The sequence below is a fragment of the Ranitomeya variabilis genome, chromosome 3, assembly GCF_051348905.1.
Source record: "Ranitomeya variabilis isolate aRanVar5 chromosome 3, aRanVar5.hap1, whole genome shotgun sequence".
Taxonomy (NCBI): domain Eukaryota; kingdom Metazoa; phylum Chordata; class Amphibia; order Anura; family Dendrobatidae; genus Ranitomeya; species Ranitomeya variabilis.
In genome coordinates, this window is record NC_135234.1 from 639780001 (window position 1) to 639797077 (window position 17077).

General features: G+C 43.9%; 1 protein-coding gene across 1 annotated transcript in view; it reads right to left on the reverse strand.

Annotated features, from left to right (window-relative positions):
- Nucleotides 1–17077, reverse strand: part of GLS2 (glutaminase 2) — a 132519-nt gene that overhangs the window by 37466 nt on the left and 77976 nt on the right. Inside the window, exons 7-9 of the mRNA XM_077297610.1 lie at nt 13442–13500; nt 13093–13125; nt 10566–10624 (exon numbers count right to left, since the gene is read on the reverse strand). Of these exons, the coding sequence (XP_077153725.1) occupies nt 10566–10624; nt 13093–13125; nt 13442–13500 (151 nt within the window). The remainder of the gene's footprint in view (nt 1–10565; nt 10625–13092; nt 13126–13441; nt 13501–17077) is intronic.

Consider the following 17077-nt stretch of genomic DNA (forward strand, 5'->3'; position numbering starts at 1 on the left):
CACTGACAAGGCACCTATGCGCAGGCGCAATCTCACTGACTCGCACACCAGGAAGTTAATATTCAGACATGCGCAGTAGAGTATAGGGAACGCCCTACGCCCTACGTTTTGTTATGTTATCCAATAAGTATGCCATGGACACTATCCTGTTAAACATTGAATTTTTGCAAGAAGAAATCAAGAAATTACAACAGAATATAGAAGGATTTGAATGCAAGATTAAATTATTAATAACAATTGAAGAATGGAATATTTTTAAAGAAAAAGTTGAGAAAGAAAGTATTAAATTACGTAATGATTTGGAAGAAATCAAAAGGAAAAAGTGGAATAGAGATTTAGAAGATTATGAAGCAGGGAATATTTATACATGGCAGAGAGAAAATAACAAACCCATATGGAAAAAGAAAGGTGGCCATGGGCAAAATCGATATGGTTATGAAAGAACTGGGCAGATATATAATGTTGATTTTTCTTATAGACCAGGAAAAGACACAAGAAGGAGCATCAAACGTAAGAGGAGAGGAGGCAAGCGGCACCATCGGGAACAAAAGAAAACCGGAGAAAAACAGATCACAGCCCCAGAGACAGGCAGCCAACAAGAAGCGGGAGCAGACCTCGTAATCAATATTTCTGACAAGGTACTCTCCCCAGCACAGGTCTCTATCCTGAGCAAGGGACTATCTTTCTCTCCATGTGCACATACCAATTGGTTCAATTTACAAATAGATTTGGAGAGGTTTTTTAGATCCATAAAATTAAAGGAGTGGTTTCAGAATAAGGATACAAAAATCATGGAGGGGGAAAGTGAATTTAATTCTAGATCTTTGGAACTTAAAAAACGTAGTGAATTTACACCGCCCGTTAATTCAGCAGTGATTAATGCTTTTGAAAAAGCTGTAAGAGAGGAGATTGAGGAAATAAGAAAAGGGGGAATAAAAAAATTTAAACATCCCAATATGACTGTTGAGGAATCTAAAGCGTTGCAGGAACTTGTCCATGATGGCGACCTCATCATTAAACCTGCAGATAAGGGTGGTGCGGTCGTCATCATGGACAGGCATAAATATATAGCAGAAATTAACAGCCAATTGCAAGAAGAAAAAGTGTATCAAAAACTAGAGGGGGACCCTAAATTCAGCATTATGGCGGAAATCAAGAATTGCCTAGAAGATGCAGTTAATAAAAAAATAATTGATCAAGAACTTATGGATTATTTATATGTTAAATTTCCTAGAACGCCAGTACTATATACTACACCAAAAATCCATAAGTCACTGAGGGACCCCCCGGGACGCCCTATAGTGTCGGGGGTGGACTCAGTGTTCAGTGGGTTAGGAACATTTCTTGATAGAATCCTCAATCCGATAGCCAAAGAAAGCAAATCTTACATCCAAGATACAACAGATTTTTTAAACAAATTGGAAAACGTGAAATTAAAAGGGGAGGTGATTATGGCATCTTATGATGTCATCTCTCTATATACATCAATAACACACCAATCTGGGTTGAAAGCAATAGAAAAGAAGCTAAATACAATTGAAATATCTGTGGATGGTAAAGAAATTATACTAAAATTATTGGAAATTATTTTGAGGCGTAGCTATTTCCTCTTTGGTGATACATTTTATGCGCAACAACGCGGAACAGCAATGGGGGCCAGTATGGCCCCCGCTTATGCTAACCTTGTAATGAGTGTACTGGAGGAGGATCTCGTCTATGTGTCCCACCACTTCCAACATGTGTTGGTGTGGTGGCGATACATAGACGACATCTTCCTCCTATGGACAGGTACAGAGAAAGAACTCAACACGTTCCATGAGTATCTAAATTAAATTGATGAAACAATTAAGTTTACACTAACCTCTTCAAAGTCCAGTATACAATTTTTAGATGTACTGATAAAGCAAGAGAATGGGGAGTTGACAACAACCCTGTTCGTTAAAGAGACAGACAGGAATAACCTCTTGGTATTTGATAGCCAACACCCTCGCAGTATGGTGAGATCAATTCCTCTTAGCCAACTGTTGAGGGTACGTAGAATTGTCAAAAATGAAAATGAGATTGAGGAAGTAATAGATGGCTTAACAAAAAAATTTTTGGAGAGAGGATATCCGAAGGAATTGTTAAATAGAGTAAAAGACAATACCCTAAAAAGAAATAGAAGGGAGTTGCTTAAAAACAGTACAGCAAAAAAAGTGTTAAAAAGAATACCATTTGTCACAACATATACGGAGGAAAGTGGGTTCATTGCTGAGGTGATTAGGAGACATTGGAGTATGCTGGGAAAGTGCCTTCCAAAAATTAAAGAATTTAGAGAACCTCCACTCTTCTCATATCGGAGAAGTAAAAATCTTAAAGACCAGATAGTTAAATCGGATATTGGCCCTCTAAAGGCTGTTGGTCAAACCACAATAACAGGTGCAAAACAGCATGGTAGCTTCCCGTGTCTATCATGCGTGAACTGCAAACATATGATAAAGGGATCTAAGTTTAGCCACCCAGTAACAAATAAACAATATACTATTGAGGAATATGTCACATGTGACTCAGACTATGTCATCTACCTATTGGAATGCCCTTGCAAACTGTGGTATATTGGGGAGACAACGTGTGAGCTTAAAACGCGTATGAATAATCATAGGCATACGATAAGAAAGAAAAGACAGGACTTGCCAGTCTCAAAACACTTCTTGGACTTTAACCACACGGAAAAGGACTTGAAATTTAGAATCATAGACAGAGTCCCTGTCCAAAGGAGAGGGGGGGATAGAGCATACCTATTGAAAAAATTGGAACTGCGTTGGATTTATGAGTTGGACACACTGAAGCCAAGAGGCCTAAATGTAGAGTTTAAAATTCATTAATATGGAAAAAAGTCTTAAAATTATGTGTTCTTCAAATTTGGTGTCTTTACACTGTTGGATATATATGGAATATATGGAATGTGGACTGTTCTATTATTTCATTTTTACTAAGTGTTTTGTTTGTAATTTTAGATACGACTCCATCCTCAACAAAAAGGCCCCTGCCCTACTGATATATGGAAGAAATCCACAGAGGAGGACATAATAAATAAAAAAATAAAAAAAACAAAAAATATGGTATAATTTTTGGTAATTTATCATATATATAAAAAATGTCTTGGTCTGCTGGCCAGTGAGATTGAAATGAGAATAATATACAAATATGGCGTCAATAAAATAAATTTCATCTAATTTGGTCTAAGGAATACTCATTTTTTAGTTATACACTCATATGGGTCCTGCTGCGGTGGTCATGTGACCTGAGAAGGACATGGATCAGTGCAGAGGCTCATTGGCAGTGGGAGATAGCCGGAATAAGGTATTTTCCTGCTAGCCAAGAGTGAACCATATAAGTAATAAAAATTATTAGACCAATGCTATTAATACCATCATTAACGTACAGGTTGGTACAGTGTGGCAAATATAGTGCCCAGCGCAGAAGCGCTAAATAATAAGCAACATGAAGTGGAATGCCACAACTAAGATGGTGGAGCGGCACTGACAAGGCACCTATGCGCAGGCGCAATCTCACTGACTCGCACACCAGGAAGTTAATATTCAGACATGCGCAGTAGAGTATAGGGAACGCCGAGACTGGCGTCCATGCAGTCCTCCATGTGGGTCTCGTTCATTTGGTGGGGTAAGCGCTAAAAACCTTAATGATACCGGTAAATATGAAGCATTATGGCAATATCTGGTTATAGGAGAAGGTAATAAGTTGGAAGTAAATGATTGGAGGATTAATGGAGTCTAAACAGTCCATAAACAGCACCTTAGCACAATGCACTTTATATATCAAACAAACACTTATGAAATTAATTAACTTTTAATTAACACTGCAAACACTTTTATGGCTATATGGTATGCAAATAATTGTGAATCACATGTATATAAGCATATGAATTGTAACCTCCCACTGCTTGAGAAAGGCTCAGTGTGAGCCGAAACGTCGTATGAAGATGTGGGTCTGAAATAAACGTCACAGCTTTTTTCACCTTTACAAATATTGGAGTGCTGCCTTCCTTTTTCTAATCTATATATATATATATATATATATATATATATATATATATATATATATATATATATATATATATATATATATATATATATATATATATTGTTCGGCCAGTTGATCTATTTTACTATATACTATTTTCTGACTTGAACGTCCCGCCCTTCTCCAGGTTTTAATTACATCTCAACACAGTTGGTTCTGAGCCTCCTATATAAGTAGGCTTTATCCTGTTATTAGCCATAGGTAAGTGTTCACATTAGGCAGTCAGCTCAGATACCATAGGTAAGTGTTCACACCAGGCAGTCAGTGTAGTTACCCATTCGATCTGAGATTACCTTGACGTTTTGGTGAATGGGCTCACAACGTTTGCAAATCTTGTGCTAAAAATCTCATGTGTTTGTTCATAAAGTTCATAAGCCAGTATGCTATTCACATTTCACATATTTCACATTTCCTTAGTTTTTAGCACAGACGAAGGTGGCCATTGATCTATTTTTGTATTTGACTTTTTTTGGCTACAAATTATTTATATATGTATATATATATATATATATATATATATATATATATATATATTGTTCGGTCAGTTGATCTATTTTACCAAATAATGGTGCAGCTACGGGACTTGGGTAAGCCCACCATGAAGTCCATCACGACCATTTCCCAGGACCTGTCTGCCGCCGGCAGGGGGTAAAGTAACCCAGCAGGCCATTGTCGAGGGGACTTATTCTTGGCGCAGGAGACATACGCCCGAATATAGTCTCGGACGTCGTGGGCCATATGGGGCCACCAGTACGTCCTCGCCAGGAGCTCAGATGTCCGCTTAGTCCCAAAATGTCCACCCACCCTGGAGGAGTGGGCCCAAGAGAGAACCTCCGGTCGTAAATTAGGTGGAACAAAAGTCTTGCCTGGAGTCACAGACTCTAGCGAAACCGGGGCCACAGTTCTCAGGCTCTCAGAAGGGACAATAAGCCGAGGCTCCTCCTCCTCTCATGACACTAAGGAGCAGGAGAGAGCATCGGCACGAGTGTTCTTGTCCCCGGAGAGGAAATGGAGGGTGAAGTGGAACCGGGAGAAGAACAGGGACCATCAGGACTGGCGAGAGTTTAGCTGCTGGGCGGTTTGTAAATATACCAAATTTTTGTGGTTGGTGAATACTTGGAAGGGATAGCGAGCCCCCTCCAGGAGGTGTCTCCACTCCGAAAAGGCCAACTTCATGGCTAGCAACTCCCTGTCCCCGATGGAATAATTCCTCTCTGCCGGTGAGAAGGTCATGGAGAAGAAGCAAGGACGCTTCCGACCTTGAGCATCCTTCTGGAAGATGACTGCTCCAGCACCAACAGAAGAGGCATCCACCTCCATGATAAATGGTTTATCAATATCGGGGCAATGTAAAATGGGAGCGCTAGCGAAGTGTGACTTAATAGAGAGAAACGCCTTGGAGACCTCCTCCGACCACAATTTGGGATTTGCTCCCTTCTTGGTGAGGGCAACCAAGGGAGCTACCAAAGTTGAGAAGTGGGGAATGAACTGGCGATAATAATTAATGAACCTCATAAAGCGCTGCACCACTTTAAGAGAATGGGGTTACTGCCACTCCATCACCACAGCCTGTAGCTTGACAGGATCCATGGCCAATCCCCAGGCGGAGATGATATAGCCCAGGAAAGGCAAGGACTCTTGCTCAAACACACACTTCTCCAACTTGGCATAGAGGGAGTGTGCCCGTAGGAGGTCGAAGACTTTGCAAACATCTCTCCGGTGGGAGTCTATATCTGGAGAGTAGATGAGAATATCATCCAGATAGACTACGACCGAGGTGGTGAGCATATCCCGGAAGTTATAATTCACAAAGTCTTGGAAAATGGCAGGAGCATTACAGAGCCCAAAGGGCATCAACAGGTATTCATAATGCTCGTCCCTGGTGTTAAATGCCATCTTCCATTCGTCCCCTTCACAGATGCGAATCAGGTTATAAGCACCCCGCAGATCAAGCTTAGTAAATACCCTTGCTCCCCGCAACCTATCGAATAGCTCAGATATCAGAGGCAGAGGATATTTGTTCTTAACGGTGATGGCGTTAGGACCCCTGTAATCTATGCATGGACTTAGTTCTCCGTTCTTCTTCTGTACGAAGAAGAACTCCGCCCCTGCAGGTGACACTGACTTCCTAATGAATCCTCTTGCCAGATTCTCCAGGATCTATTGGGTCATTGCCTCCATCTCTGGGAGAGATAGGGGATAGACTCGACCCCGGGGAGGCTCTGCACCAGGCAAGAGGACAATAGGACAGTCATAGGGGCGGTGGGGCGGAAGGGTCTCTGCAGCACTCTTGGAGAACACGTCCACATAGGGCCAATAGTGCTTGGGGAGAGAGGAAAGATCTGCAGGTACTTCAGTAGTAGCAACCTGAACACACTCCCTCAGACATCTACCCTCACAAGATTCACTCCATCCCAGAATTCTCCCTGAGGACCACTCTATATGAGGAGAGTGGTGGCATAGCCATGGTATCCCTAACAGGACCTCATCAATTCCCTCGGGAATGACTAGCAGTGAGATAATCTCCTGATGGGATGGAGACATGGATAAAGTAAATGGGATGGTCTGGTGTGTTATTTGTGAGGGCAGAGTCGACCCATTCACCACTCATATAGTCACTGGCTTGGCGAGCATCACCAGGGGTATAGCGTGGCATTGGGCGAAGGCAGAGGGCATAAAATTCCCCTCCGCCCGGAATCCACACAAAGCTCGACTGTGAGGCTATGTTCACACGGTGCGGTTTTTGCTGCGGATCCGAAGCGGAATTGCACTGCGGATCCGCAGCAGTTTTCCATGTAGGTTACAGTACAATGTAACCCAATGGAAAAAAGGACCCGCTGTGCCGACGATCCTTTTTTCCACAGGCAAATCCGCAGCGGTTTTGCCTGCAGAAAAAAGAAGTACCATGTCAATTCTTTCTGCGGATTCCGCAGCGGGTTTCCAGCAGCACCAATAGGAAACTGCATTTGGAAACCCGCAGTGGAATCCGCAGAAGAAAAAGGATCAAAAACCGCAGCTAAAATCAGCGCTGAATTTAGCTGCGGTTTTTCAAAACAGGACCTGAAAAAAAAAGGATGAAAAAAAGGAACGTGTGAACGTAGCCTAAGAGTGGATGGGCCAAAGGTGATTGTCCCTTTGAAGGACAGTTTGGAGGAAAATGTTGCCGTGTCTAGTGTACCTCCTCCTACAACCACTAGACACTAATGTTTTCCCGACCGCTGGGGACCTCTGGAGGCAAGATGTCCTGACTGCCGGCAGACATGACAGACCTTGAGTGCACGAGCGGTCCGGGACTTAGATCCTGCTCGTGACACCTTCATGGCCTCACGTGGCTTGGACGCCTGGACCAGAGATTCCAGAGGTTTGGCGAAGGTGGGAGCCAGCCGAAGCCTCTGCCTACACTGGGCTCGCTCCAACCTTCGCTCGTTAAAACGAAGGTCGATGCAAGTTGATACAGCTATTAGCTCCTCCAGTGTGGCGGGAATCTTTCTGGTGGACAAAGCATCCTCACATGGTCAGCCAGCCCACTCCAAAATACAGCGATGAGGGCTTTATTCGACCATTCCAGCTCTGATGCAAAAGTCCGGAAGTGGACGGCGAAATGGCTGACCATGGACGAGCCCTGTGTCAATGCCAGCAGTTGGAGTGCCGTATCATGGGTGATTTGAGGTCCTAAAAAGACCTGTTCAGAGTGCTCAGGGACCGCGGAGCACTCTGCACCACATGATTGTTGAGCTCCCACAGCGACGTAGCCCACTCCAATGCCCTGTCTGATAGGAGGGATATAATGAATCCCACCTTTGCCCACTCTGTGGGAAAACGTGCAGCCAGGAGCTCGAGGTGTATTGTGCACTGGCTTACAAATCCCCTACACAGCTTAGATACAGGAAAGAAATATATCTTGGTACCGTGTTAGCCAGTAGATAGAAAAATATTTAGAATTGAGAGTCCTCAGTGGTTGATACCTTTTAATGGCTAACTGAAAAGATGGTAACATCTGAAAATGTGATTCTTCAGAATTTGTTTTAGTCTTTGCCTGATGAAGAGACGTATGTAGTCTCGAAAGCTTGCAATTTGTTACCATCTTTTCAGTTAGCCATTAAAAGGTATCAACCACTGAGGACTCTCAATTCTAAATATTTTTCTACACAGGTTAGTGTCACCATTAAACTTATCAGGCAACGGGAGGCGGGATAAGGTCAGAACAGGGAGGGCAGTGGACAAACTAGCTGCAGCCACGCTAGTAGCCTGAACAGCTACTGCGGTAACATCTACAGCTGAGGTTGTGCGCTCGAGAGCCACCAACCTGCCCTCCTGTAGCTGGATGTACCGCTGCAGTCGCTGTTCGTCCGCCAATGCTAGCCAGACCCTGGCGCTAGTATAATGTTAGGGCTGGCGGAATGCACCGAATAATTATAAAGATTGAATAAGGTGCGTTCGCAGCCCGGGGTCCACAGTGCAGAGATGATACCTGCTGCTAGGTAATGGCAGACAATAAATGGCAGTATAATGAAAACACACACAGGTTAGCTACACCCAGTATGAAGGAAGCAAATCCTGTTGCGTCACAGGGCAGAGGAAAAGCAAGTATAGAGTCACAGACCTCTGCCCCAAGATGCGGGTCTAGTCCACTTGCGTTCGCATCGGAGCTGAGGTGCCAGGGAAAATAAACACAAATACATTTAGCGCACTGGTTAATTAGGGACAGGTAAGCGCACTGGTTAACGCTGCATATAGACACTATTAGATTGTGTCTGGTGCTGAATGGCACTAACTGGCGCTAGACAGCTCCAACATTCATGAGCATTTATCAAGACTAGGGATGGGTATGATTCGGAGCTTTCACCAGGACAGACACACACATGCACACACACTAACTGATTTATACTAGCGCATGGCCGTGCGGCCATGCAAACCTTTTATAGCGGAAGATCTCCAGGACATTCCTAGTGGTCCAATAGGAGCTGAGCATGTGACCCCAGACCTCCAATGAGAAGTCGTCCCTTGGGCATGCTCAGAAGAAAAAAAGCAGGACTTCGTCCCAGGAGCGCCTGCTCGCCGTTGATCAGTACTGGTTACGATGGCTGAACCTGGAAAGACAGCAGTAACCAGCTGCACAGTATCAGCTTGAGCCAGATGCTGGGACTGACATCTCTGCTGAGCAGGCTCCAGTGCAGCTGGAGGAGAATGGGAGACTGCAGCAGACATGGTTCGAGATTCCCCCTGTGAGCGGCGGGAACTCGACACCTAATACTACGAGTCTCAGAAAATGATGCAATTTATTTTTAACAAACTTTGGATTTTTTTTCACCATGTAAATAAAAAACAACCTATACATGTTTGGTGTCTGTGTATTCGTAATGAACTGGAGAATCACTATGACAGCTCAGTTTTAGCATTTGGTGAACATGTTAAAAAAAACTCCAAAAAACTGTTGTGGAATTGCACTTTTTTTGCAATTTCACCACACTTGCAATTTTTTTCCCATTTTCGAGTACATGACATGGTAAAACCAATGATGTCATTCAAAAGTACAACTCATCCCACAAAAAAACAAGCCTTCATATGGCTATATTGACCGAAAAATTTAAAAAAATATGGCTCTGGGAAGAAGGGGAGCGAAATGTGTTCACACTAGGTAAACAAATAATTAAGATGATGTTAACGTGGCCAAAACCTTGCCTACTCTTGGCCGAAACCACACCCACTTGCAGATAGCCAATTAAGTTGATAAGTGGGCAGGGTTTGGTTTGGGTGGACATGGTTTTGTCTGCCGAACACTTGACTTTTACGCCCAATGAGGATCCATTAAGAGAATTCAGTAGCTCTCACTGAGGTGCCGGCTCCCGTTGTTCACAACAGGGAGCTGGCTCTTTGCCTTGGTTCGTTTGTGAACGACCCATCTATTCAGCTTCCTATGACCTACATGCCCACATAGATGGCTTAGGTGGGTTGATCCTACTAACAGATTCCCAGTTAAACATATAATAAATAGGTATAAGACTAAAAGTAAGAAAGGATAGGTGATAACTTGCAGATTGGTTGGGTTCCATCTGCTGGGTGTTTCACTGATCCCAAGAACAGGACTCTGAAATGCTGGGTCATAATTGAGGCATCACATACCCACCAGAGATAGATGAGCAGTATATTCCGCTACTTCCAGGACTCCCACAGAGAATGAATGGAGCAGCGGCATTTCAAAGCCCTATTCTCGAGATCCAATAATACGCAGCTTCAGATAGGAGATAACTTTACATGGTAGGGATAACCTATAAAAATTGGACATTCACTTTAGGAGACTTAATAGAACCATACATACTGATAAACACATAAAAGCACACAACCATAAATAGCTAAGAAAACAGCAATGTGGCAATGTGTTTTTGTAAGATTCATGAAATTATAATTACAGTGGGACATGCGAGCCCTCCACACTTGAGTTTGGCGCCCAGGCCCCAGACTGATACATCAGTTGTCCTTACATTGCATTGCTGAAGCCAATGAACTCGTTTCCTGCCATCCTTTTCAAAAACTGCATGACCTTGAGAACAGAAAGAGAGAGCTTGAGGGGATTCTGTAAAACTATCCTGACACAAATAAGAACATTATATATTCTTCGTGCTACAGGTACTGTACTGAATTCATTTATATTTTCATCCACAGACTCCTCCCTGTTAATGGAAAGCTCTACTAAACTGAGGGATCTGGGCACATGTATGAGTTTTGCCTTAATTTTGTATTTGATCTAAGACTGTGCTCACATCTGCACTTGGGGTCTCAATCAGTATGCAGCAGTACATTTCTTGCTGTCAAAATTCCCTCGGCACAGTTTTAATCTTGCAGTGCTGTTGAATGGCAGAAGCACTGGAGATTTGGCATTCACCAAAACCTTGCAGATTATTCATGTAGACTGTAAAATTCCATGCAGAGATCATGTTTATTATGTCATTAAATTATTAAACTGGCTATCTAAAAAATAAATGTAACTAAATAAATGATAAATTAAAGTACTTGCTAAACCAACAGCCACTTTCCCCTGGAATCCTCCGAGTGTCAGATTCTACTAAATCCTCAGTGCATGGAAATATTTAATATAGTGCTTAGTCTGGGTTTTTACACTTAGGCCAAGTTCACACGTTCAGTATTTGGTCAGGATTTTACCTCAGTATTTGTAAGACAAAACCAGGAGTGGGTGATAAATACAGAAGTGGAGCATATGTTTCTATTATGCTTTTCCTCTGATTGTTCCACTCCTGCTTTTGGCTTACAAATACTGAGGTAAAATTCTAACCAAATACAGAACGTGTGACCGTGGCCTTCACACATGTGCAGTTAGAAGCTGTCGAGTTCAAGTCAGATGACCTGTGGCTGGACAGTGCATCGTGGCCCATATTAGGACCATGAAATCCAGATATGTGAATCCAGCCTTATGAGTTTGGGAAGTAGGGGTATGGATGTGTAAGGCAAGTCTCCCACAATAAAAAATTTTTGGTAGAAAACCGATGTGCCAGTCACGAGAAATCTAGTGTAGAATCCATATGAAAATGAGATGGAAAATGCATTGGGGCGTGTCTATACACCCGGACTAATTTTTCCTCTTCACTACTTACTTCCCGGCAGCACACTCCTCTCTCTGATGGACAGCCCCGGCCTCTGTCATCTCTATGGAAGCTGAAATATTCTACATGAGGCAGAATTACATGGGCCAGCTCAGTTGCAGTACATTCTCATATGTGGGCACCTACACTACAAGGATGACATAAAAAACGCCCAAGCTGCCGATTACAGAGATGAGGGTGACACTAAGCAGGAAATAATGAAGAAGGAAGAAGCAATGTATTGGCATGTCCCCAATAAATTATAACTGGCACATGGCAGAAGGGCCCTGTTACATTGAAATGCTTAATGCAAAATCTTTAACAGATGCCTGAAACAAAAAAAATGCTTAAAAAGAAGTGATGTTCTGCTTTGTGTCTAGAATGGAGATATTCTGCAGGTAGCTGACTACTGTCAATTCTTGTGGTGTAATTGTGCGGAGCTGGAAGCTGTCTGGTGTCCTGAAGGCTGGGTGCTGTAAGGACAGGATTACATGTCTTACGATGTAATGGGTGGGAACATTCATCTTCTCCTTGAATGGAGACGTTCAGATACAAGTCTGCCGGCTCCTAACCAGAAATTGCAAGAAACGCGAAGAATATAACAACTTGTAAACCTGCTGCACACTAACACACCAGAGACCACCAGAGGGTGGGCACTAGACCTCTATGAGTTAAATGGGTCAATAATAATTTTCTTTATATTTTATTAACTTTCCTACTGTAAGTACATTATTTTTCATCCCAGACAACCCAGTGTTCTCTAAAATGCAGAATAATCATGACATTGGTCATTAAACGCTGCAGCTCGTTGCACTGACAAAATGAGCTGATTCTAATATATTAGTCAATAATGGATATTTTCATGTGTAAACCAATACCTTGGCCACGTTCAAGTGTTGCAAATGTTTATTGAAAGGGGTTGTCCACTATTAGGACAACCTCTTCTTGATCAAAATGTTTGGCCCCTATAAAATAATAAAGCTTATACTCACCTCCCATGCCGGCGCAGTTCTCGCGGTGTCCGTACTCGCTCTCCTGGGGCTTCCGTGCGGTTGTTGTGACTCATGGTGCTGGCACCCAATCAGCACTGGCGTCACTGTCCCCGCCTTCTGACACATCTGTACTTCCTCTTCCTGCTCAATTCGACAGGAGGCGGGGACAGTGACATCAGCACTGATTGGAAGCCGGGGTCATGTGTCGCAACACCGCATCACAGCCGCGGGAAGAGCGAGTGCTAGCGCTGCGGGAACGCCGCCAGCACAGGAGGGGAGCATAGGCTTTATTATTTTATGGGGGCCAAGCGGGAGGAATGAGAAGGGATTGTCCAACTAGTGGACAACTTCTTGAAACCTGTGTCTCTGGCAACTAAAAAAGTGACCAGACATTATAATGAATAATGCAACATACTTACATAATCAAACTTTTCAGCCTTGTTAGCCCCTTGCTAAAAAAAAGAAGAAAAAACTACATTATCACACCAGAAAATGTCACGTTAGCATTACCTTCATTAAAAGTGTCTTTTTACTATGTTTTGCAGCAATAACTATAGAATCATGTAATAAATATATTCTTAGTGAAAATCCCTAGCTAATAAAAAATGATTTAATTGAAACAGCAAAACACAGCTCAGTAAGTGACACATCGCTGTAGTCGGGGTCTCTGCCCCTACATCATGCTGCTTTCAGATTGCATAACAAAAACCTGCTGACTGACAGATTCCCATGTTCTGTAAGCTACATAAGAAGAACCTCCATACTCACTTTAATCAATGAACAATTGACAATCGCGCCTGCATTCACCATGGGGTTGTGTGGCTTTCCTAATAAAAAAAAGAATACATATACATTTCTAGTTACGGTAAATGATCCCGTGCTGTAATGTCTGTATACTCTTTTCCTTCATCCCCTGCCCACAAGCTGTGACATGATCAGACCATGACCCTGGACGGTTAGGGTACCGTCTCACAGTGGCACTTTGATCGCTACGACGGCACGATCCGTGACGTTCCAGCGATATCCATACGATATCGCTGTGTCTGACACGCTACTGCGATCAGGGACCCTGCTGAGAATCGTACGTCGTAGCAGATCGTTTGGAACTTTATTTCGTCGCTGGATCTCCCGCTGTCATCGCTGGATCGGTGTGTGTGACAGCGATCCAGCGATGTGTTCGCTTGTAACCAGGGTAAACATCGGGTTACTAAGCGCAGGGCCGCGCTTAGTAACCCGATGTTTACCCTGGTTACCATCGTAAATGTAAAAAAAAAAAAACAGTACATACTCACATTCCGGTGTCACGTCCCTCGCCGTCTGCTTCCCACACTGACTGTGAGCGCCGGCCGTAAAGTGAAAGCAGAGCACAGTGGTGACGTCACCGCTGTGCTGTGCCTTACGGCCGGCACTCACAGTTAGTGCGGGAAGCAGACGGCGAGGGACGTGACACCGGAATGTGAGTATGTACTGTTTGTTTTTTTTTACATTTACGATGGTAACCAGGGTAAACATCGGGTTACTAAGCACGGCCCTGTGCTTAGTAATCCGATGTTTACCCTGGTTACCCGGGGACTTCGGCATCGTTGGTCGCTGGAGAGCTGTCTGTGTGACAGCTCCCCAGCGACCACACAACGACTTACCAACGATCACGGCCAGGTCGTATCGCTGGTTGTGATCGTTGGTAAATCGTTTAGTGTAACGGTACCCTTAGGGTACCGTCTCACTATACGATTTACCAACGATCACGACCTGCGATACGACCTGGCCGTGATCGTTGGTAAGTCGTTGTGTGGTCGCTGGGGAGCTGTCACACAGACCGCTCTCCAGCGACCGACGATGCCGAGGTCCGCTGGTAACCAGGGTAAACATCGGGTTACTAAGCGCAGGGCCGCGCTTAGTAACCCGATGTTTACCGTGGTTACCAGCGTAAAAGTAAAAAAAAACAAACCGTACATACTCACCATCTGATGTCCGTCAGGTCCCTTGCCGTCTGCTTCCTGCTCTGACTGAGTGCCGCCGTACAGTGAGAGCACAGCACAGCGGTGACGTCACCGCTGTGCTGTGCTCTCACTTTCCGGCCGGCAGTCAGTCAGAGCGGGAAGCAGACGGCAAGGGACCTGACGGACATCAGATGGTGAGTATGTACGTTTTTTTTTTTTAACTTTTACGCTGGTAACCACGGTAAACATCGGGTTACTAAGCGCGGCCCTGCGCTTAGTAACCCGATGTTTACCCTGGTTACCAGCGAACGCATCGCTGGATCGCTGTCACACACAACGATCCAGCGATGACAGCGGGAGATCCAGCGACGAAAGAAAGTTTCAAACGATCTGCTACGACGTACGATTCTCAGCAGGGTCCCTGATCGCTGCTGCGTGTCAGACACTGCGAGATCGTAACTATATCGCTAGAACGTCACGAATCGTACCGTCATAGCGATGAAAATGCCACTGTGTGACGGTACCCTTAAGGCCCCGTCTCACATAGCGAGATCGCTAGCGAGATCGCTGCTGAGTCACAAGTTTTGTGACGCAACAGCGACCTCAGTAGCGATCTCGCTATGTGTGACACGTACCAGCGACCAGGCCCCTGCTGTGAGATCGCTGGTCGTGTCAGAATGGCCTGGGCCGTTTTTTGGTCGTTGAGGTCCCGCTGACATCGCTGAATCGGTGTGTGTGACACTGATCCAGCGATGTCTTCACTGGTAACCAGGGTAAACATCGGGTTACTAAGCGCAGGGCCGCGCTTAGTAACCCGATGTTTACCCTGGTTACCAGCGTAAATGTAAAAAAAAAAAAACAGTACATACTCACCATCTGATGTCCGTCAGGTCCCTTGCCGTCTGCTTCCCACACTGACTGAGCGCCGCAAAGTGAAAGTGAAAGTACAGCACAGCGGTGACGTCACCGCTGCGCTCTGCTCTCACTGTACGGCGGCACTCAGTCAGAGCGGGAAGCAGACGGCAAGGGACCTGACGGACATCAGATGGTGAGTATGTACTGTTTGTTTTTTTTGGTAACCAGGGTAAACATCGGGTTACTAAGCGCGGCCCTGCGCTTAGTAACCCGATGTTTACCCTGGTTACCCGGGTGCTGCAGGGGGACTTCGGCATCGTTGAAGACAGTTTCAACGATGCCGAAGTCGTTCCCCTGATCGTTGGTCGCTGGAGAGAGCTGTCTGTGTGACAGCTCCCCAGCGACCACACAGCGACTTACCAACGATCACGGCCAGGTCGTATCGCTGGTCGTGATCGTTGGTAAATCGCTATGTGTGATGGGGCCTTTAGACACAGCCATTACACAGTACACAGCAGGGGCACATTTATAGGATTATCTCAGCACAGGGACATTTAAAAAAACAACAAAACATCCAACTGTGAAACAAAATTCAAAGATCTATTGATTAAAATCTTGATTAAAATTAATTTTGTTCTTGCGTAAACCCCTTTAAGTTTACCTTCGACCACTATGAAACTAAGTGTATGGGAGCAATCTTATAGAAAGCTATGAGATCAGTTACCACATCTGTTCACCACACCGGAGGGAAAAAAAGCCTGATAGCCACATATAAGAAATAGGGCCAAAAGTCATCTTTTGTATTCAATTAAATTCATGTATCAGTGCTACCAGGATGGCACTACGGAAATAGTAGTAGCTTCTTCTCTAATAAGCCCCTACTTTTTTAATGTTTTTTTTTGTTTTTTGTTTTTTTTTAACAAACAAATGCTGGAGTGCCAGGTTTCTTATGTCTGGGACACCCAATTATCAGTACACAGATACTTAGGTAAAATCTATAATTATTGTGAATTGCAAAAGTTTATTAAAAACAGAAATTCTGCAAGAGAACAAAGAGGTGAAAAGTCATACAATATATTCATCATTTTGAAGATTCACTACTTCATTCCTCCTTTCCTCTATGTATGGGGCAGGAGGAAGAGTGAGAATTTTTTTTTAGTGTGAGGTAATGTGTTGCTTGAAGACAAAGGTGGGAGAATGGTAAAAGATAGAGAATGCTGAAATGTTGGGACTTTGATTCTTCTTTTAAACGCTCTAAAAAACTAACATTTACATAGAGACATGGCTATTGTCATCAGTCTATAGGTTTTATCTTACTCTGTTATCACAAACTGGTCCAGTGAAAGACATAAGAAACAGCTGACATGAATTAGTATAAGAATACGTCCTTCCTGTGACCGATCTATACTGCAGCAATGCGTGGCGGGACCATTTTATTTCCGGCATAGGCTCAGAGAGGCGAGTGCTTAGTATACGGTCCAATTTAAAAAAGGTGACTTTATTGTTGTCAGATGGGCTCATACGCTTTGGTCAAAACATGCTTTGAGAACGTGATACTTTTATGTGCATAGCAATTGTGGACTTCATGTATTTAATATTGGCAGAGAAA